Below are 23,975 nucleotides of genomic sequence, written 5' to 3' on the forward strand. Positions count from 1 at the left end.
GAAAGCTCTGGGTTGAATCCCAACTCCACCTGGTCATCATGGGCAATTAAACATCTAATCCTCTACACTAATAAATGTGGATATATCATCTCCTTCACAGCGTTATTTTAACTTCACAGGGGTGTTGAGATAAACACCTGAACGCACTTGGCTCAAAGCAGATATTCATTTCTTTTGGAGGAAATAACTCTTCTAATAATGAACCCTCAAGCATGCTACTAAAAATGGAGAGTGGCTTGTCAGTTTGATAGTGGCTTTGTCATTCAAAAAATCTAATTACTCTCTTACCCTCCGTCTTTCAACATGGTGCCTTATTCACTTAAACATAAAGGTAGGAAATGCTATATCAAAAGAGTTAAGGAAATCATGCTAATAGGAGGGGAAAGTTTTGGACACAAAACATTTGACTACTTTGAGACTTAGGGCTCACATTTCAAGGAAAATTTCTTATCTTTGGGCACAGCACAATGCTCAATCCTTTAATTCTCTTACTGAATGCTACCTGAGATGGTTTATGTCCTCGTGACAACCAGGAAACTGAATACAGTTCTAAATGTAGAAATCTATAACTTGAGTATCACTGAAACAAATTATTGGCTAGTTCAGTTTCGAAGGATTAATGTATCAAATAGTTCTATGTCCAGATGATTATTCTCAGTTATCTTTAAGGACAACTCCATGGGAAAAAAATATCATAACAATCGAAGAACTCATTATTGATCAGGGTGGGTGTTCTGCAAGTATTCACAGCCTGATCAGTATCAATTTGCTCCAAATTACTTCAGACAATTAGTCCATGTCATAGCAAAGCTGGAACCCCAAGTGGAAGAAGGAAAAATCATTCTGTGCTGGTAGGGGTACAAAGAGAGGTGTAGATTATTACATTCTCTTGATATTTCCACTATCTCTGGATCTTTTTTCAGTGACCTTCTATGTTTCATTTTCATCTAAGTCATACCTGAGTAACTTGTAAAATATCCTATCATTTTAAATTTGATGACAAAGAGTCAACTGATTTTAAATATGACCATAACATTGTGTTACTGGTTTGTTCCTGGATTAAAAGCCCTTTTCCCCTCTTTTAACTGTGCTGCATTTCAAGTCCGTGGCCTGCTTGCTTTAATTTCTTATTTCAATTAATAAGAGAAAACTAAGTAGTCATTAACATTTAAAGATTCTTGATAAACATTATTATAATATTTAGGGAGAGGTATAAATTAAAAACATCATTATTCATGGGTGTAGAAGTTTGAGTATGAAAATATTTTTTAAAGAATAATTTTTGTAAAGTATTAAAAAATAACAATAACCAAACAAGATTTGAAGCTCTTTTTATTACACTGAGAAATTCCAGAAAAGTACAAAGCCCATGAAAGTAGGCGCATTTCAGAAAACAAGACAAAATGTTTGTATATATTTGTAATGATATTTTAGTTTTGATGTTTGGAAAAAAAAAACCTCATGATTTCGCATTGAAGCACACTGCTCATGAATTAAGTACATTCTGAAGTAGTGGGAAAGGATTTCACATCTCTTATATTTGAACCTGAATCCCTATAAGTGGCTAAGTTGTATTCTCTTTCCAGGGGTAAAGTTCATAGTATGATTCATAAGAAAAATGATTTTATTGATTCCTAGTGACTGAAGAACAGAAATAAGAAATAAGCACATTACACACATATATTCCTTTAAGTGGTACATCAGATCAAAGTTGAATTAATTTAATAATCTTTAGTTGTTAGTTGTTTAATTGTTACCAATGAAAATACATAGACCCACTACAGAAAAGAGGTTTGGTAACACCAGAGTGATTCTCCATCATATCAGTGATTTATATCTAAGTTACACTGATAAATAGGTGATGTCAAAAACCATGCTGTTTCTATTCTCAAAATCAAATAAATGTATGATTATGTTCTAGAATCTTATCAAGAGTCATTGTGAAACAGTAAGTAAAAATATTTACTATTTTTTGCCAAATACAATGTAACAGGCCACCAGAGGCTATCAAGTTCACTTAAGTAACTTTGGGTAATCTGGTAATTTTCAATGGTTTTGGGATCACATCATACTTTCTGTTGCTGCTGCTGCTACTACTACTACTAAAATAATAGTAAATGTAAAGGAGAAAACAAAAGAAAATAAATTAGATTTCTTGTAGTTCTTCTAAATATTGTTTTGGTTTATCCTTGAAGTGGAAATCAATTTTCCAAGGTTTGGAAAGAAGACAAAAGCATCTTTATAATTCACAGCATGTATTGTAGAGGTCTAATGATTTATCCATTGCCAGTGTGGGTTAGCTTGTCACATTCTCTTTATTCAATGTCAACTGGTTCCGTAGCTATTAAAGCACTTAACTGTTTCTGAGCACAGGAGAGGAACAGTTCCAAACTGGAGAGGCTTCTTTGGCGGATGACTTGATCAAGCTGTTGATTTTTTTGAGAGAGAGAGAGAGAAAGAGAAAAAGAACATACTTAGTTGAGGACTAAAGAATATTATGCCACTGAAGCGCACTAGAGAAGCCTTTCAGATGATGATTTAGAAAATCAGTTAGTGCTTTGAACTCAGAGACAGTGCAGTCACTATGTCTGGCTGATCAACTAAGAGGAGATGATAATCATTACAAGTTCATAATTGATGTTGGTATTCAGTTATTGGAGAAATACTATAAATTCGATCAGAGCGATTTCAGAAGACATAAAGTAGTATATAACAATACCAGTTCTTAATGAATATATGACCAGACATCCACAAATATCATAAAAATATAAGATACAAAAAAATAAAGAAAAACATAGACTAGAGAAACAGTATAATTACACCATGCATAGAGTAATTGGGACAAAGGATAAGTGAGGATGTAAACAATTTTCTGGAATTACAGGAAGTTGTTGTTGGGAAAAGTGTATTTTAAGAAATACTTGATATTGTTGAAATTTAAATTTGACTTGGTCTTCCTGCTGAGTTAGAGATTTTTTATTAGGATTTTTTTGGGGAACAATAACAAATACAGTGAACAAAACTGTAGGAGTTTAGTAATAAATGTCATATGACAAAGAACTTTCTATATGGTAAGCATTACTGGATACATCAGAAAAGAGATTCTGACTCTTCTGCCCTAAAAAATTGCTCATTGTGTAAAAATAACCGACAACACATTACCTACAGGTTATAGAAGAATGGAGGAACCCCCAAAAATTCCACTTCATGATACATACCTGTCTTATTCATGTAAAAGTTGACACATTCCTCCTACATGCTCCCCCCAATATAAAAGATAAAAGACAAATCCAAACAAGAATTCTCTATTAAATTACACACCTATAATCTACTGATATTCAAAATGACTTAAAAAAATGGAAGATCAAATTTTGAAGTATCCTAAGAATTAATCAAAAAATTATATATTGGGGCTTCCCTGGTGGAGCAGTGGTTAAGAATCTGCCTGCCAATGCAGGGGACATGGGTTCAAGCCCTGGTTCGGGAAGATCCCACATGCCATGGAGCAACTAAGCCCGTGTGCCACAACTACTGAGCCTGCGCTCTAGAGCCTAAGAGCCACAAGTATTGAGTCCATGAGCCACAACTACGGAAGCCCTTGCACCTAGAGTCTGTGCTTCACAACAAGAGAAGCCACTGCAATGAGGAGCCTGTGCACGGCAATAAAGAGTAGCTCCCACTGGCCACAATTAAAGAAAGTCCGTGTGCAGCAATGAAGACCTAACACAGCCAAAAAATAAATTAAAAAAAAAAGAATATATTACATTTAGCAAACTCCTCATGTAAAATGACTGAAAACTACTGAGACTCCCTTCAATTCTAATATTTTGGGATTTTAATGTCCATACAGAAATAAGATTCCTGCTTATCATCCTTTTTCCGTATGTTTTTTTTTTTCCCTTCCTCTCTCAGATGATACCTTTCGGTGAATATATACCTTCTGCTTACAAGTCTCTATTAAACAAGACAGTTCCTTATAAGATAAACTCCAGGTGAGCAGAGAGTTTTGTCTTGCTGACTACTGTACCCCAGCATCTAGAAGATGGTCTGGCTACATGTTAGACATTCAATAAATGTTTGCCGAGACTGAATGAATCAATACTTAACCCGAACAGAGCAAAACAATCTACTAGGAAATGATAGATGCACTTTTTAATTTTTTTAATTTTTTTTATTTTTTTGGGGGTACACCAGGTTCAATCATCTGTTTTTATACACATATCCCCGTATTCCCTCCCTTCCTTGACTCCCCCCACCTCGAGTCCTGCCCACCCTCCCCGCCCCAGTCCTCTAAGGCATCTTCCATCCTCGAGTTGGACTCCCTTTGTTATACAACAACTTCCCACTGACTATTTTACAGTTGGTAGTATATATATGTCTGTGCTACTCTCTCGCTTCGTCTCAGTTTCCCCATCACCCCCCGCCCCCTCCCATACCTCGAGTTCTCCAGTCCATTCTCTGTATCTGCATCCTTGTTCTTGTCACTGAGTTCGATAGATGCACTTTTAATTCTAAAAAAATTGCTTAACCTAACCTAAAAGCTACGTAGGAGACTAAAGTTAAATTTTTTTTGTTTCATTTTAATACACATAATAAAGATTGAAATCTAATTATCTGCAGTTTAAAAAAAATTATTTTGCACTTGGTCCAAATTAAAATAGTAAAGAAGGGTATACCAACACCCAGGTCCAGTCCATTCCTAGTGGTTTCTGTCTACTTCGGTGTTTTCAAGCATTTAAAGATAGTTTTTAAAAAAAATATTTGGTCCAGATCTTGTAATTGTTAACTACGAGAGGGTGCACATAATCACTTTGTTCCACTGCCATTACTGGAAATTTTTCCTATCTGATTTTCAAGAAATTGCTTAACTGCATTCCATGATTTATTTAGCCACTCTCCCATTGACAGACATCTAACTATTTCAATTTTGTCTTGTTTATGAAGCAATAAGGAAACTTACAACCTGAGTGCTCCCTCTTCAGAAGAAGTTCAAGGGTTTCCCTTGGACAGATCCTAACACATGGAATTTCTACATCGTAAGATTTGCATATTTTATTTTATTTTTTAGATGTAAAAATAATATGATATGGTGATATAATATAATGTAATATGACATAACTTGGATTGAACATATGTTAGTGTGTTCACATGGGCACTGTGTGAAGAACAAACTACGAGAGGAGCAAGACAAAAAGCAGAGATGCAACATACAAGGCAGCCAGTAAATATGTGAAGAATAAATGAAATGAATGAAAAAAATCTCATTAATAGAAAAAGTAAAATTTATGACACTTCTAGGTAACTGACATAAAAATATTACAGCCAACCGACTGAAAAGATACATACTTCTCTCACAGATGCCAAAGTATTTGAAATTCATTTTTACTCTCTGTGCAGTTGTTGTTTTCAGAGTTCCAGAATCCAAGCAGTAACCTGCAACATGCTTGATGGGGAGAGCCAGGCTTCTGATTAGATGCCTAGCCAGTCACCCCTCTGCATCCATTCACGTTCAGTGCTTCTTTTAATTATTTCATTTTTATTTTATTTCTTATTGAATGAAAGATTCTTTAAATTCTACGGTGCTTCATAATTTTCAAAAGTTTTACACAGATGGTTTCATATAATCCCATAATAACTCTTTTCTTTAGTCCCACCCCTATCTTGCCCTCCCCTTGCCTCTCCCCACTGGTAACCACTAGATTGCTCTCTATACCTGTAAATCGGCTTCTTTTTTGTTTTACTCACTAGTTTGTTGTATTTTTTGGATTCCACATATAAGTGATATCACACAGTATTTGTCTTTCACTGTCTGATTTATTTCGGTTAGCGTAATGTCCTCCAAGTCCATTCATGTTGCTGCAAATGGCAAAATTTCATTCATTTTTATGGTTAAGCAACATTCCATTGTGTGTGTGTATGTATATACATATATATACATCTATCTACCTATACCACATCTTCTTTATTCATTTATCTGTTTGCTGATGGACACTTAGGCTGCTTACATGCCTTGATAACTGTAAATAATGCTGCAATGAACATGGGGGTGCATGTATCTTTTTGAATTAGTGTTTTTGTTTTTTTGGATATATACCTACCAGTGGAATTGCTGGGTCATGTGGTAGTTGTATTTTTAGTTTTTTTGAGAAACCTCCATACTGTTTTCCACAGTGGCTGCACCAATTTACATTCTCACCAACAGTGTATGAGGGTTCACTTTTTTCCGTATCCTCGCCAACGCCTGTAAGTTCTGTTCTTTTTGATGACAGCCATTCTGACACATGTGAGGTGACATCTCACTGTGGTTTTGATGTGCATTTCCCTGATGATTAGCGATGTTGAGTATCTTTTCATGTGCCTGTTGCCATCTGGATTTCCTCTTTGGAAAAATGTGTATTCAGTTCTTCTGACCGTTTTTGAGTTGGGTTGTTCGTTAGAACTTGCATATTTTAACCTGTGCTAGTTATTACCAAATTGCTTTCCAGAGTGAGAGTACCAATTTATCAGTCTCATCTGTAGTGTATGAGAGGACCAGTTTTCCCTATTTTCTCTTTTTAAACAGTTGCATAGTCTTCCACTGTATATTTACAATTTTATATAATGGATTACTTTATAACTTATTTAAAAACTATTCTATTGATAGACATTTGGATTGTTCCTAATCTTCTGCTATTATAATCAATGCTGTAATGAACACCTATCAACACAGACCTCTCTATACCTATGCTAGTACATCTTACAGAAATTGCCTGAGCCAAAAAACATGTCATCTGCAATGCTACTTCTGTCATAAATCAGGTTTCCACATATGCGTGAATCTGTCTTCAGGCTCCTATTCTGTCTCCATAGACAAATTCACCTATCCCTATGCAAGTATAATACTGTCTTAGTTACTACAACTGTATAACAAATTTTAATATATCACATATTACCTACCATATTACCAACCATACCATCAAATATTTCAGAAGAATATAAATTAATAAACACTTGTAATGAAATTGAATTTAAAAAGGAAGCAATCAGACTACAGATAGTTCAATACCCTTTTTTCTCATAAAGTGTAAAAACCACACAAAACTTAAAAGTATATTATTTTGAGTTACATCAGCAGGCAATATAACATTTCTTTTTAAGGCAAGGAAATTATGCAATCAAAACTGAGGACAGTTGTATTTGGAAGGTAGAGTCAGGATGAAATATGTTGATTCATTTTGGAGGTCGCTTCATGGGGGTTTGTTTTACTATTATGGTTCATAATATATATATGCTAGATTTAATAATTCAAAGTCTTTTAGAAGGCCCTCCCCTAAACAATCAGGAGTTCCATTAAAAACAAAATTGATTTAATATCTTAGAATTTATGAATGTTAAACAGAGGAGAAAGTTCTCCTTTTGAAAGCATATAGCACAAATTCACGATTGTACAAACTAGCAATCAGCCTGCGATTGTGGCTAAGTAACAATCCTCTGGATTATGCATCACAATGAATATCCTGTAATTTTTTTAAAAAGCAAGGATATGTACAAGGACAAAAAAGTTTGAGAGATTTCTATTTAAACATACCAAGCACTTCCCTTCTCCTCCTGTGTTAAAAGCCACCCTGGAACCAGTGACCGTAAGATGATGGAGGTACTGCCTTTGGGTTTAGGTACCTAAACTTCACACCTTTCCCCAGGCCTCCTCAGAACTATCTAAAGGCAAGAATCCACTAAATAAACAGGAGTTCAACACTGTAAGGAGCAACAAGGTGACACTGATACTCTGAGGAAGAAGATAAACTGGGCCATTTGAGATCTAAGCTTCCAATTTGGCGGGTTCTTTCTGAGCATGGTACGTAAGATCACGTCTGCGGGGGGGGGGGACGACACTTGAGGCCTCTCTCTTTTAGTTCAGGGACAATTCCTCTCTCTGAAACAAGTAAATCAAACTAATGTTCTTGGCGAATTCCTGAATTTCAACAGTTTCTGTTTTATTAGCAATGACCTTATTATCCTTTATTGAGGCAAGAAGAATTTTTGCAAAACATTTAATTCTTCTTGCACCCTTGAAGAGTGGGACTTAGTTCTATTTTTGTGGCTTTCATCTCAAAGTGAATCAAAGATTTGTATCCTGTGACTTCGTGCTGACAATATTATGTCCAGAGTAGTGGTGGCAAACATTTTTGGCTCTGGGGTTTACAATCTCTTTGTAATAGTGTAACTAACTGCTTTGTTTTACTGTTGGTTCAGCTGCTGTTCACCTCTTTCAGATAAGTGGAAAAAAAAAAAAAAAAAAAAAAAGCTGGACATTCTGAGGCTCCTGAAATAGACACCTGGGCTTTATAAATCTTTTTCTCCCTCTTTGTCATCTCTTTGGTTTGCTAGTATACTGCTGAAAACCATTTAGAAGCATACATAGTACTTATTAAAAGTTAACATTAAGTTAAAGGGGTAAAAAGACATGACTTTCCAATAATTCCCTGTATTAGATTTATTTGTCCACTAGTATTTCACGCCATAGCAAAAGAAAAAGAAAAACAAAATATTTCTAAATCTTAGCTTTTATTTCCTATCACTGAAACAAAGCATGATGCACAGTGAACTTATACTGGTCAAAAGAGCAAAATTCAAATTTAGTTACCAAAAAATGGCTTATTCTTTAATGGGACTATTACATCCCAGAAAATCTGATATATTGTTTTTGAATATATATGTATACAAAATATATACAATTAATATATACATGAAATTTAAAATACACAGTACTAATTGTGATTTCAATATCTTCTGGGCTTTCACCAATAAAATACACCAGAAGATGTGAAAATGTTAGGCCTACCTTTATCAATGTTACTTTTTCAACCTGCCCTCCTGCGAATTTTAAACTTATGCTTAAAAAGAGATATGCAACAAACCCACCAACAGAAAATTACTCATAAACATATGTTTTAAGTTAGTAATATGTTTAATGGATTCCATTTTCACATTCATTAACAAGCTCTTCTGTGGGCACTGAAGAAAGGTCAAATATGATGATCTGGAACTGTAATTCCTCAGGCGGATTTTTCCAGTTGATATCATTATATTGGGTAAGAAGGATTGTTTACCTTCTGATAAGAAATGAAACAGTTTCTTTAGTTTTTATTATAATGCTGCCCTCTTAAAAGAGTTACTTGGATATGAACGCCTCTTTTTTTCTGACTCTATATACACCCCTCACACATACACACATACCCTCAAGCTGTTGTTTCCTTTACATGCTTGAGACTGAGCCAATACATGAATTAATTGGTCAATCAGCTGATCAGTAAAAAGTTAAGACTGCCACTGTCCGTGCATTACCGCTCCAAGCCCCCAAAGTATACAAACAGTGGCCTTGTCCTTGAGATGTGTATAATCTTTGTGAAGAGACACAACCATTAAAGAACAATTAGGTGATGATATATATAGTAAAGACTGAGTCCAATGGAAGGTGAGAATGGGAGAGAGATCACTGTGGGAGCGTGTAGCAGAGAAAACTTCACAGAAGCTGAGTAGGATTTGAAGGAGGACTGGAAGAGTATCAAGAGTGCTTTCTTAAAGAGGAGCAAGATGTGAAAGAAATTCTAGGAAAGCAGATTAACAGGAACAAAGACAGACCATTCAGTGACACTGAGGAGGGAGGCTTGAATTTAGTGGAGCTTAGGAGTGGTCCTATGTTCTTTTTTTTAAAATTTATTTTATTTACTTATCTATTGGCTGCACTGGGTCTTCATTGCTGCACGTGGGCTATCTCTAGTTGCAGCAAGCGGGGGCTATTCTTTGTTGTGGTGCATGGGCTTCTCATCCCAGTGGCTTCTATTATTGTGGACCATGGGCTCTAGGCACGGGGACTTCAGTAGTTGTAGCATGTGGGCTCAGTAGTTGTGGCTCGCAGGCTCTAGAGCACAGGCTCAGTAGTTGTGGCGCATGGGCTTAGTTGCTCTGTGGCATGTGGGATCTTCCCGGACCAGGGCTCGAACCCGTGTCCCCTGCACTGGCGGGCGGATGCTTAACCACTGAGCCACCAGGGAAGTCCCCTATATTCTCTTACTCACTCATTTATTCAACACTTATTCAGTACCTACTATGTGCCGGCACCATTTCAGGCACTAGAGAAATACAGTAGTGAAGAAGGCACTTCTCTGCTCTTACACACTTTGTATTTTAGTTTATTTTATATTTTAGTTTGAGGAGACAAATTACTATTCTTCAGATGGAGATCGGTACTATAAAAAATAACAAAGTAGGTAAAGGATTTGACCGAGACAGAGCAGAGATCTTTTGGCTGTGATGATTAGAAAAACCACTGGGAAAAGGTGGTAATCAAGAGACTGAAAAGAAGTGAGAGAGGAAAGCAACCATGAAAAAACATCAGGAAAGAAAGTTATAAGGCAGGTGAAACCACAAGAGGAAAGTCCAAAATGTGGGTTCAGACTTGGTGTGAATGAGGACTGGCAATAAATACAGTAAGCAGGAGCAAAGTGAGCAGGGGGCGGAGCTGGTAGGAGAGAGGAGAGAGAAGCAGAGAGCGACCAGAGGAGGAAGGATGTGCGTAGGTCATGCGAAGGTTGGAGAGTTCTGAGCAAGAGTGTGACCATACTCTATGTTTGAAAAACATCACACTTGTAGGGAGTTCGCTGGTGGCCTAGTGGTTAGGACTTGGTGCTCTCCCTGCTGTGGCCCAGGTTCAGTCCCTGGTTGGGGGAGCTGACATCCTTGCAAGCCACATGGCTCAGCCAGCAAGAACAGTCACACTTGTTACTGGGGACCAGAGATTGCAGGGGGCACAAGAGTGGAAGAAGAAAACCCAGTTAGGAGACTCCTGGCCTGGGAAAAATATAAAGTTAATGAGACTGTTGGCAGTAGAGGCTTAACAGCTGGTCAGGTTTAAAATATATTTTTAGACAGGACCAACTTGAATTGCTGACAGATTAGAAGTGTGGATGAAAGGAAAAGAGAAATAAAAGGTGATTCTTAGAACGATGGTGTCATTTACTGAGATACGATGAACTGGAGGGAACTTGGGAAATGCAGGATGAAAAAGGTTTCTCTGTAGAGAACTGCTCAGAGCTTTTGTGCTAATAATAAGCACTGTGAATTGCCAAAATGGCTGTGGCATAGGTAATGTTTCTCAAACTTTTAAACCCTGGAATCCTGTGTGTGTGTGTGTGTGTGTGTGTGTAAAGCATACTTTGGAAAATGCCTCACAAATCAATTTTTCTTGAGAACTCCCCTAGACTCAAAACAAACTGCAGGTATGAGAGAGAAGATTATACTGATTCAGTTTCCCTTAATAATAAGTAATCATGGAATTTTAATGGTAAGAGATTTTGAGACTGCTTAGTCTAATATCTACATTTTACAGTTGTAGAAAACTGATACGCTGAGTTATTAACAGACCAATTTCACACTTAATATGTCCTCCTATACTTAAAAATATATACTTCCTCAAAATACATTTAAAAGTATTAGCCTGAGTTTATCTTTGATTAAGAAACCCTACTATGTATCAAGTAGAAGCTACAGCCTCACTACATGTTGACAATGGACAGATAAGACTCATCCCTTGAGCACCAGCACTAGGACCAGAAAGGTTCTGACAACCATTCTGGGTGAGACGCTATAACTATCCTTTCTCTTAATGTTGCCATGAAGGAAATGGAGTATGAATCAATTTTAAAACTTAATATGCATACGTACTTGTAATGGGCTGGTTCATTTTATGAAATTATCACAATAAGGGCTGAGAGACTTGAAGATGACTGCTGTTCTTGAATGGTGATTATTTTTACTGTGACATCTAAACATTTTTGCTTTAAATACCGCCATCTTTACCTTTATCCTGTATCCTCATATTCTGCATTTCAGCCTAAGAAAATTTAGACATATCTGTAATATTATTGCAGCAGTAATGGAGGTTCTATAGTATCTGTCTTATTACTGGTATACCAACCATAAAGAGTTTCTCTTTTAAAACAGTCTTTATATTTTCAGATAAGTAATAAATACTCTTTTTCTTATATTTTCAGATAAATAAATCTGACTGCAAGAGGGATATACTGTACATAAAGCTGAAGTTCAGATAGAACATGCCCTCTCTGGGATTATAACTATGTCATTATTGTAAATCATGTTGAAAGAGACTTTGAACCAACTTCAGGATAACAGTGATATAGAAATACATGTTCAGAATGACTTTGACTCTAAAAGATTCAATACGATCAGGACAATGATTGGAACTAAGGCTGTACCAGTTGCCTCGACCTGAACTTCTGACAGGGTAGGCCTGACCTCTTTAGCAGAACAGTCATAGGCCATCATGTCCCATCAAGACTCTCACTCCAGAGTTCACAGCTCCTTATCTCTTTGAGAAACTTCTTCAACTTTAAAATATATTTCAAGTCTATCTGACTATTTAGCTAAAAAATATCAACATATAAAGAAGTTGTGTAACTTTCCACCAAGCACAAGATGAATTACAGATGCTCTTTTAGAGTAAATGAAAAACGGGTATAAAGAGTCTTAAACCCCACTGGCCACAACTAAAGAACTGTGAATTCTGCTTTGTCTTGTTTTTGTTTTAAGATGTCTTAGGGTAAGTAAATTCTCTGTTTTTGAATCATCTAAAAGAAGTTCTACATATTTGGGCAGTTCTGCCTTTTTATCCCAAACTACCATAGAATCCACCAGGAAATGGGAATACTCGTTTTTGCTCTTCACTAAATTATCTGGGCAGCATAAACCAATACGTATTCCAGACTTTAATGTCTAGGCACACCACCTTGGAATACAGTCTTATTCGATCTTGTAAGTTAAACAACAGCAGCTGGCCAGAAAAAGATGCACTGTGATAGTGAGTGAATGTTTTACTTTTACTTCCCTGATAGCAGGCACTATACTTTCTAGTATAAACATTCATATGTGAAGTTTAATAAATTTGAAAAGAAAAGAATTCTGGTAACAACTGCTTTACCTAATTCAGACAATCTCCAAAATATTTTTAAAAAGCCACAGATTTAGGACAATTTTAGAACAAAGGTAATAGTAATTAAAATTGTATAGCAGAGTAGTAATTGCAAAGAAATCCTATCTTAGGGCTCTGATCCATAAGGTTGTATTTACCTATTAATAAGTCCATATCCTATTTCTAGATAGAGTTCAATGGCGAGAATTTATCTCAAATAAAAAATGGACCGATTCTAGCAAGACAGTCTGATTTTAATATGATATTCCACATAAAGTTTTAAATACAATTTGTTACAGGCTTCCAAACCATGAATAACCTTTTTCTAAATTTTTTTCTAGTCCTCGGTTAGTGCAAATATTACAATTTATATAGGATGGCCTTTTGTAAAGTTAGTAAGATAAAAATCCCAAACAAATATTGTTAAGTAACAGATTGTTCAAGTACAGCAAAAGCAAACTCTTGTATTTTCATCAATTCAAGTTTTAAAGATTTTAGCAGTTCTTTTGGGTTAATTCAAGGAACAATATCTGCCAGTTACTCTCTATGTCCCCTTTAGTTTTGATTTTCAGCAATTTAAATTTCACCTTATTTTGAAGTAGGAGGAAGAATTACATGACCTCGGGTTTTCGTCTTCTTGTGCTATCTTAAAATTCTCAAATGACTGATATATTTTGCCTTTTATGTTTCAATCTACAAAAGCAGGCACAAAGTGTCCACAAGGCTTATTTTTCAGCTCTCTGCACACATATATTGAAGCTGCTTTACAGTGCAAAACTAAGAGTCCTGCAATGCTGGATCAAGTCTGATCTTCTCTTGTTTTGAGAATAGTGTTACTATTATTACCTGCTATGCACAGGTGAACCTCCTTATGTGTTGTATTAGTTACCTATTATTGTGTAACAAATCACCGCAAACCTAGCAGTTTAAAATAAAAAACAACACATATTTATCATCTCCCTGTTTTTGTGGGTCAGGAAACTGGGTGCAGCTTCACTGAGTGCCTCTCATGCATGATCTCTCCTGAAGGGTTACAATCCAGTTGTGGGCTGGGCTGCAGTCAACTCAAAGTTCAACTGGGGAAGAAGCTGCTTCCAAGCTCACTGAAAGGCTGTCGACAGGCCTCATAACATCTCCTTCCAACAGAGCTCAAGGGAGCGTCTCCCCAAGGCTCCTAATAACACGACAGCTGACTCTTCCAAAGCAAGCACCCCGAGAGAGAGTGCGAGAGTGCAGGAGCACGCCAAGAGAGCAAGACACCACCCAAGACAGAGGCCACGATCTTCCTAAAAGCTGACTTCACTTCGTCCAGCCCAGGCTCAAGGGGAGGAAATTACATTAAGTGCAGGACGTCACTGGAAGATATCTACTATGTATTATCTCATTTTTATTCTCTTGAAACTCTGAATGAGGCCACTGAGGCTTAGAGATGTTATGACTTGCCCAAGTAGCAGGGCCAGGATTCAAATCCAGGTGTGTATGACACCATGCTATTCTCTCAACCACAGCACCACAGTGCCTTCTCAGATAAGAACTTCAGTTATGGCTGGGGGCCTTGGCACCGTATCTGTTTTGCTATAAATATGTAGGGATTTCTTGCATTGCGTATACTTGTGCGAAAACTTGTCAAGATGCCAACATCCCTGTAGATATAGTCATCAAAGCATGTAATTATCTTCTCTTCCTAAAGAGTAGGTTCAGGAAGGTTTCTGTTATATTAACATACAGATGGTTCCCTGAAAATGCAGCAGAAGCGTTTAAAGAAAAACTGGCACATTAAATACATCATATAGGCCTTAAAGAATTGGTAAACCTCAGGGACCGTATATACAAACAATTGGTTACTTCTTCCTAGGTCCACAATGAGAGAAAAGGGAAATGTTGATAAAGCCACTGTGTGGGACAGATGTCATCATGGGGTACCTCTGAGGCTCTGACCATCTCTACTGACAGAAGGGGCTACGTGCACAGGGGTGAGCTGCTCCCCAGCTGGGCTGCACACCTGATTCCCATTAGGAAATCCTCAGTCTCCAAAACAGAACCAATGGAACAAAGAAACATTTAATCAAATGGAAGTTAGTGAGAATAGACTTTTTCCCTCTCATTTTAAGTAAACAGGGCTGCTCTTCTTCGTCATTCAGGATTTTATAGGGTGTACTTGATCACTGAAGCCTTGAAAAAACATAATACCATCTGTCTGGCACATTTTAAAACAGATTTATCCTACTGAGGGAACCAAGTGGGAAAACACTTTGTCAGTCCTCCTAAAATCCCAGCTGGATTGAGAAATGTAAGAAAACCCTAACCTTCCTCCTTGTAAACAAGTAAAGGAGGTTTGGTTTCAATTAAGAAAGCTAAATTTGGATATTATTGCCTAAAAATGGTAGTAGCACCTGCTCAAAGAGAAGACGATGAAAAAACAACACTGGACACCAACCAAACAGAAGAAGGAGAAGTCAGGGATTATGGCAAAGCTTGAGAGTTCTCTCTCCAGTATCCACCCTTCTTTCTTAGCAAGAGAATTACTGTTTAGCCTTAGGAAAAATGTCAACATCCTGAAGGATCACTCCCAAGCCTCCCTTCTTGCTGCAAGGGGTAGCTGCAGAGATGCGAGTGCAAGTTATTGGGGAGGAGCTCCAAAAGATCTCCTTAAAAGTGGGACACACCAGTTCTGAATTTTTTTCCCTTTTTGGTTCTTGCATCTCTCCTTTTTCGTCTATCACAAATGCATTTACTGGAGCTCCAGCTGCCATTCTATAGCCTAATCATGTAAGCCAGTGCTAAAGATTAAAAAGTACAAAGTCAGAAGGATCCTGAATCTTTTATGACTTTGTTAAGCTTCCATAGTTTTAAACTGCTTACCTCTGGACTTGCTTATGCCATTATTATTTCTAGTTTCTGTTACTAGGAGGCAAATATGAATCTCAGTGATAAAGGTACCAAGTTTACACTTGTATGTGTCTACTAATACAAAACAAAAATTTACTTGAGACTCAAAATGTTGTGAGTGAGACTGAAATTTCCACTGAATTGGTAATTTTAATTTGGGGAGTGAAAAACAACTAATGGAATATAATGTCCTGTAATGGCTTAAGAGTATATGAGTGGGTCACTGCCTCTTGCAAGAGCACTGGAATTACAACTAACTGCTGAACAATCATTGACAGAAAGACACTGGAACTCACTAAAAAAGACACCCCACATCCAGAGACAAAGGAGAAGCTGCAATGAGACGGAAGGAGGGGTGCAATCGCATTAAAATCAAATCCCATAAATGCTGGGTGGGCGACTCACAAACTGGAGAAGAGTTATACTGCAGAAGTCCACCCACTGAAGTGAGGGTTCTGAGCCCCACGTTAGGCTTCCCAACCTGGGGGTCCAGCAACAGAAGGAGGAATCCTCAGAGAATCAGACTTTGAAAGCCAGCAGGATTTGACTGCAGGACCCCCACAAGACTGGGGGAAGCAGACTCCACACAAAAAAGTGTGCTCACCAGGACCCAGGGAGGAGCAGTGACCCCATAGGAGACTGAACCAGACCTACCTGCTGGTGTTGGAGGGTTGCCTGCAGAGGTGGGGGACAGCTGTGGCTCACCAAGGAGACGGGGACACTGGTGGCAGGGGTTCTGGGAAGTGCTCATTGGCGTGAGCCTCCCAGAGTCTGCCATTAGCTCCACCAAAGAGCCTGCAAGCTCCAGTGCTAGGTAGCCTCAGGCCAAACAACCAACAAGGTGGGAACACAGCCCCACCCATTGGTAGACAAGCAGACTAAAGTGTCACTGAGCTCCGCCCACCAAATTGGATTAGAGTCTTACTGAGCTCCACCCACCCAGCCCTACCCACCATCAATCCCTCCCATCAGGAAGCACCCAGGAGCCTCCTAGATAGCTTCCTCCACAAGAGGGCAGACAGCAGTATCAGCAGTATTTCGTCTTGTGGAACTGAAAACCACAGCCACAGAAAGAGAGAGAAAATAAAAAAGCAGGGGACTTTGTACCTGATGAAGGGACAGGATAAAATCCCAGAAAAAAAACTAAATGAAGAGGAGATAGGCACCCTTATAGAAAAAGAATTCAGAATAATGATGGTGAACATGACCCAGGACTTTGAAAAAAGACTGGATGCAAAATCAAAAAGTTTACCAAAGACCTAGAAGAATTAGAGAGCAAACAAACAGAGATATGCAACACAATAACTGAAATGAAAAACACACTAGAAGGAACCAACAGCAGATTAACTGAGGCATAAGGGCGAATAAGTGATCCGGAAGACAGAATGGTGATAATCACTGATGCAGAGAAGAAAAAAGAAGAAAGAATGAAAAGAACTGAAGACAGCCTAAGAGACCTCTGGGACAATGCTAAACATACCAACATTCGCGTTATAGGGGTCCCAGAAGGAGAAGAGAGAGAGAAAGGACCCAAGAAAATATTGGAAGAGATTCTAGTTGAAAACTTCCCTAACATGGGAAAGGAAATAGCTACCCAAGTCCAGGAAGCACAGAGAGTCCCAAGCAGGATAAACCCAAGGAGAAACACGCCAAGACATATAGTAGTCAAATGGACAAAAATTAAAGACAGAGAAAAGTTATTAAAAGCAACAAGGGAAAAAGGACAAATAACATAACAAGGGAACTCCCATAAGATGAACAGCTGATTTCTCAGCAGAAACTCTGCAAGCCAGAAGGGAGTGGCATGATATATTTCAAGTGATGAAAGGGAAGAACCTACAACCAAGAATACTCTCCCCAGCAAGGATCTCATTCAGATTCGATGGAGATATCAAAAGCTTTACAGACAAGCAACAGCTAAGAGAATTCAGCACCACCAAACCAGCCCTACAATAAATGCTAAAGGAACTTCTCTAAGCGGGAAACATAAGAGAAGAAAAGGACCTACAAAAACAAAAACAAAACAATTAAGAAAATGGTAAGTAGGAACATACATATCAATAATTACCTTGAATGTAAATGGACTAAATGCACCAACCAAAAGACACAGACTGGCTGAATGCATACAAAAACAAGACCCTTATATATACTGTCTACAAGAGACCCACTTCAGACCTAGGGACATATACAGACGGAAAGTGAGGGGATGGAAAAAGATATTCCATGCAAATGAAAATCAAAAGAAAGCTGGAGTAGCAATACTCATATCAGATAAAATAGACTTTAAAATAACAAATGTTACAAGAGACAAGAAAGGACATTACATAAAGATCAAGGGATCCATCCAAGAAGAGGAGATAACAATTACAAATATATATGCACCCAATATAGGAGCACCTTAATACATAAGGCAAATGCTAACAACTATGAAAGAGGAAATGCAAGGCAGAAACAGAGACACAGATGTAGAGAACAAACACATGGACACCAAGTGGCGAAAGCGGAGAGGGTTGGGGGGGATGAATTGGGAGATTGGGATACCAAATTGTACACTCTAAATATATGCTGTTTATTGTCTGTTAACTGTATCTCAATAAAAGTTCTTAAAAAACAAACAAAACAAAAAGTTTATGAATGGTAAAAAATGAACATAAAATAATCATAATGATCAGGTTATGCTGATTACCTGAACATATATGTATGTAAGTTGCATTGGCAAGTGCGTCTTTTTTTTTTTCCTGTTCTCCACTAAATAGAGTATTTCATCCACAAACTAGAAGAGTGAAAAACATCTAAAAATGTTAAAAAAAATATAAAGGGGATGGATTTAAAACTTGCTATAGCAGTGAAATTTTGCCTGGGCAAACAAGTTAACTTATAATATCTGGAAAGAAACATAAAGTTCTTAATCAATTTAAAAATTATGAATATTATGGATAAAATATGATAGCTTTGTCAGCATGAAATTCCAACCAATTCTGTAGATTAATTTTGGTAAGAAGACAGGACACTGTGGCATAAATATATATTTATATTGACTCTCTATCAGTTTCACATTCATTATTTGGTGTTCATTTTCCATTCACCATGCAATTTAATAGTACATATATTTTAAGTTGTCACAAACCACTTCTGGAACAAAGTATTTAACAATTACTTCAAGACAGAGTGAGTAGAACCAAAGACATTCTGGTCTCAACCATACAGTTAGGGAACTCATCTCAACAATAAAATAACAGCACTAACAGTTAACACTGAAAGTGAACTTTTTATGTGCCAAGTAATGTAAGCACTTTACACGGGCTAACTCATTTAATTCTCATAATAATCCTATGGGATGTAGGGACTATTTTAATCTCCACTTAACCAATGAACAAAATATGGCCAAGAGAGGTTAAAGTACTCGCCCAAGTTTACATATCTAATAAAGAGCAAAGCTCAGTTTTAATCCAGGAAATCTGTTTCAAAACCCCACACTTCTAATCACATACTATACTTCTCTCACTATGATGAAAAGTATACCTATACAAAGCTACACTATTAAAGTTAAAAGGCTTTCCCATAAAATGGGACAATCCAGGAATGGTAAACAAATGAAAGCAATGAAAGCAAGAAAAGACTAAGAATCTTCTCTTCCTTTCTTTAAAAATCTGTAGGGAATTTGCAAAGCAGCATTGGTGGCATTCTGGGTAGAAATTTCATAAATTGATAGTTCACAGCCCAGAGACATTTGTGAGGCTGGAATAAAAGCTATTATGTGACTTCTGTTTCTATTTCAATCATCCGATTTTCTTGTCAACTAAGTAACAATGACTTTGCTTTTTATACATCCAAAATAAGCAAATGGTTGTAAATTAGAATTCCTACAGAAATAGCCATCTCAATTAATAAAAATTTCCATTTAAAATTCTTATTTCTCACCTATATTTATATATTTATATTTACAGATGAGGAAGGTTCAGAAGAAAATCTTGCAAAGTAACTTAAGTATAACCCATCTTCACCAAGCATCATTACAAACACATTGGAACTGGGAAGTAAGATTAATGAAAGCGGCGGATAATTTTATAAAAAAAAAAAAAAGTTATCCATAAGGTCACAAAGGATTTGAGATGTTCCTGAAATACCATATAAAGTAGCAACATAGTTCCAAGACATCTGCTCTTTCTCCACTACAGTGTACTATCTAAGGACCCAATTAATTAAGGCAATACAGCCAATGCATTGAAACTTTTGTGTGTGTGTGTTTTAATGTGGACAAATCCAGCCGATACATTGAAATTTTTCTTATTGTATTTTAATGTAAACAAATGACATTATGCAAGGGAACACAAGGATTAAGTAACCTAAATGGTGTGTGGCAAAACAAATGCAGACTACCATCATATAGAAATTCTATGGGTATGACCTATCCAAATGACTTATCACCTCATTTATTATACAGGTATCACTATGCTTGGATGAAAAATGATAGTTTTGCCAATGTATATACAGATTTCTCCAAATAAAAGACACTATGGAGTTTAAAGTCTTCAGGAAATGCCAAGACAGTGACTCTGAATATAACCATATATATTAAAAATCTCTCAAATATTAAGTATGCTAGGCTAAAAGTCTAATATTCTCTGAACAGTCCTATCTTTCTATGAAAATCCATCAGTCAAAAGCTATATGGAATCAGAGGAAAGAAGCAGAGGGAATACTTCCTAACTCAATCTAAGAGGCCAGCATTACCCTAATACCAAAACCAAACAAAGACATGAAGAGAAAACTTACAGACATCTCTCACGAACATAGATGAAAAAATCCTGACAAAATACTAGCAAATCAAAACCCAAAAAAGTATAAAAAGAATGATATACAATGACCAAGTGGGCTTTATCCCAAGTATGCAAGACTAGTTCAACATTCAAAAATTAAATATGTAATCATCACTTCAACAAGCTAAATAAGAAAAATCACATGGTCATATCAATAGATGCAGAAAATTATCTGACAAAATCCAACACACATTTATGATAAAAGTCTCAGTGGACTAGGAAGGATGGGAACTTTCTCAAATTAATAGAGACTATCCACAAAAAACCCTGCGCTAATATCACACTTTAGGTGGTAAACTCAAAGCTTTCCCACTAAGATCAGGTACACGGCAAGGACGTCCCCTCTTAATCACTTCGTTCAACATCATACTAGAATTCCTTGCTAATGCAATAAGACAAGAAAAGGAAATAAAAGATACACAGATCTGAAAGGAAGATATAAAATTGACTGTTTTATGATAAAGATGGCATGACTGACTCTGTAGAAGATCAAAGAATTGACATAAATTCTTGGAACTAGTAAGCAACTATTGCAAGTTTGCAGGATACAAGGTAATATACAAAAGACAATTTCTTTCCTATATACCAATAATGAACAAGTGGAATTTTTTTTTTTGGAAAGGAAAGTTTGCTTTATTTCAGAGGCCAGCAACTTGGGATGTGGGGGGCAGGGCGGGGGGTGGGGGGTGGAGATGGACTCCTGTCCAAAGACCAACTCCCAGCCCCTGAAAGTCAGTGGACAAGAACTTTTATAGGCAGATGGAGGGGGCTACATACAGAAACAATAAGTCAGTTCTGACAATCATACAAGTGGAATTTTAAGTTAAACACATAATGAAATACTTATGTATAAATGTAACAAATATGTACAAGATCTCTATGAGGACATTATAAAACTGATGGATTAAAATCAAAGAACTAAATAGGATAGATAGTGCATGTTCACGGATAAGCTCAATACTGTCAAGATATCAGTTCTTCCCAATTTAATCTATAGATTCAATGCAATCCCAATCAAAGTTCCAGCAAATTATTTTGTGGACATCAATAAAGTGATTCTAAAATTTACATGGAGAGGCAAAAGACCCAGGAGAGCCAACTCAATATTGAAGGAGAAGAACAAAGTTGGAGGATTGATGCTACCAGACTTCAGGACTTACTATAAAGCTACAATAATCAAGACAGTGTGGTATTGATGAAAAAATAGACAAATAGACCAATGAACAGAATAGAGGGCCCAGAAATAGATCCCCATAAATACAGTCAACTGATCTCTGACAAATAAGCAAACATAATACAATTGAGAAAAGACTGTCTTTTCAACAAATGGTGCTGGAACAACTGGATGTCAAAGGAAAAAAAAAAAAAGAATCTAGATACAGACCTTATTCCCTTCACAAAAATTACAGACTTAAAAGTATATAGATCTTAGACCTAAAAGTATAATGCAGAACTATGAAACTCCCAGATGACAACATAGGAGAAAACCTAAATGACCTCGGGTATGGTGATGACTTTTTATATACAATAATGAAGACACAATCCAAGAAATAATTGATAAGCTATAATTGATTAAAATTAATGACTTCTGTCCTGTGAAAGACAGTATCAGGAGAATGAGAAGACGAGTCACAGACTGGGAGAAAATATTTCAAAAGACTTATCTGATAAAAGACTATAATTCAAATATACAATGAATTCTTAAAAATCAACAATAAGAAAACAACCTGATTAAAAAACGGGTCAAAGACCTTAACAGATACCTCACCAAAGAAGATAAATAGATGGCAAACAGACATATGAAAAGATGTTCCACATCATATGTCATCAGAGAAATGAGTACTAAAGCAAGATACCATTACACACCTATTAGAATGACCAAAATCTGGAAAACTGACATCACCAAATGCTGGGTAGGATATGGAGCAACTCTCATTCACTGCTGGTGGGGATGCAAAATGTGCTTGTGGGAATAAAAAATGGTACAGCCCCATTGGAATACAATTTGGTGGCTTCTTACAAAACTAAACATACTCTTATCATATGGTCCAGCAATTGTGCTCCTTGGTATTTACCCAAAGGAGTTGAAAAGTTATGTCCACACAAAAACCTGAGCATGGATGTTTATAGCCGCTTTCTTCATAATTGCCAAAACTTGGAAGCAACTAAGATGTGCTCCAATAAGTGAATGGATAAACTATAGTACATCCAGACAATGGAATATTATTCAGCACAAAAAAGAAATGAGCTATCAAATCATGAAAAGACATGAAGGAAAGTTAAATGCCTAGTAATAAGAGAAAGAAGCTAATCTGAAGAGGTTACATACAGTTTGATTCCAACTATATGACAGTCTGGAAAAGGGAAAACTATGGAGACAGTAAAAACATCAGTGGTTGCCAGGCATGGGGTAGGAGGAGATGAGTAGGTAGAGCAAAAAGGATTTCAGGGCAGTAAAGATATACTGTATGATGTTATAATGATGGATACATGTCATTATATATTTGTCCAAACCCATAACATGTACAACACAAAGAATGGATCCTAGTGTAAACTGTGCATTTTGGGTGTTAATGATGTGTCAATGTGTATTTACCAGTTGTAACAAATGTACTAATCTGGTGGGGGATGTTGATAACGTGGGAGACTATGCATCTGTTGGGGCAGGGAGTATATGGTAGATCTCTGTATCTTCCTCTCAAACTTAAAACTTCTCTAAAAAATTAAAGTCTTTTAAATCTATATGGACATCCCATTTTACAGCTCTTCATCTATTCAAAGAAAACACTGAAGTCTATTTTTAAATTTATGATGAATATTTCTATAACTACAAAGTTTACCAAAAAAGCAGACTTTCTGGTGATAGGAGAACTTTACATAAAAATGAATTAAGTGATTAGCTTTACCTGTGTTGTTAGCTGAGAGAGAAACGAGAAAAGGTAGTTTCTAATGTTTAGAGGGGAAGCCCACCGCGCAATGCAGATCTTAGAGATCTCTGCAGAAGTAGTCTTCACTGAAGGTAGCATTAAAGCTGGGATGCCAAGAGTTCATAGATTACTCCAAAAATTACCAATCGAGTATTCATGTTTTAAGGAGTCTTGAGCCACAGTTAAGAAAAGACATGTTAGGAGTCTTGCTCAATTAAGGTCAGTAGGAGAAGAATTGAGGCCTTTGGGGAGTGTCATGAATAGTTTCTACATGTACCCTGTAGACAGGAAACAAAACCACAACTACTCAGTTTGAATCAGGGACCATGTGGAGCAATCATCAAAAAGGGGGATGAAGTTCTAGAAAGCAAA

The 23,975-nt window shown here is 36.8% G+C and overlaps 1 protein-coding gene across 6 annotated transcripts in view; it reads right to left on the bottom strand.

The window, feature by feature from the left end:
- Window positions 1-1,315: 1,315 nt before the first annotated feature.
- The window catches only part of CCDC91 (coiled-coil domain containing 91), a 357,965-nt gene continuing 335,305 nt past the window's right edge, over window positions 1,316-23,975 (bottom strand). For all 6 annotated transcript variants that reach the window (XM_057701142.1, XM_057701138.1, XM_057701139.1 and 3 more), the window contains one exon: window positions 1,316-2,426. In XM_057701142.1, coding sequence (XP_057557125.1) covers window positions 2,316-2,426 — 111 coding nt within the window. In that variant the 3' untranslated portion in view covers window positions 1,316-2,315. The remainder of the gene's footprint in view (window positions 2,427-23,975) is intronic.

This window comes from Hippopotamus amphibius, chromosome 12 (assembly GCF_030028045.1).
Source record: "Hippopotamus amphibius kiboko isolate mHipAmp2 chromosome 12, mHipAmp2.hap2, whole genome shotgun sequence".
NCBI lineage: Eukaryota > Metazoa > Chordata > Mammalia > Artiodactyla > Hippopotamidae > Hippopotamus > Hippopotamus amphibius.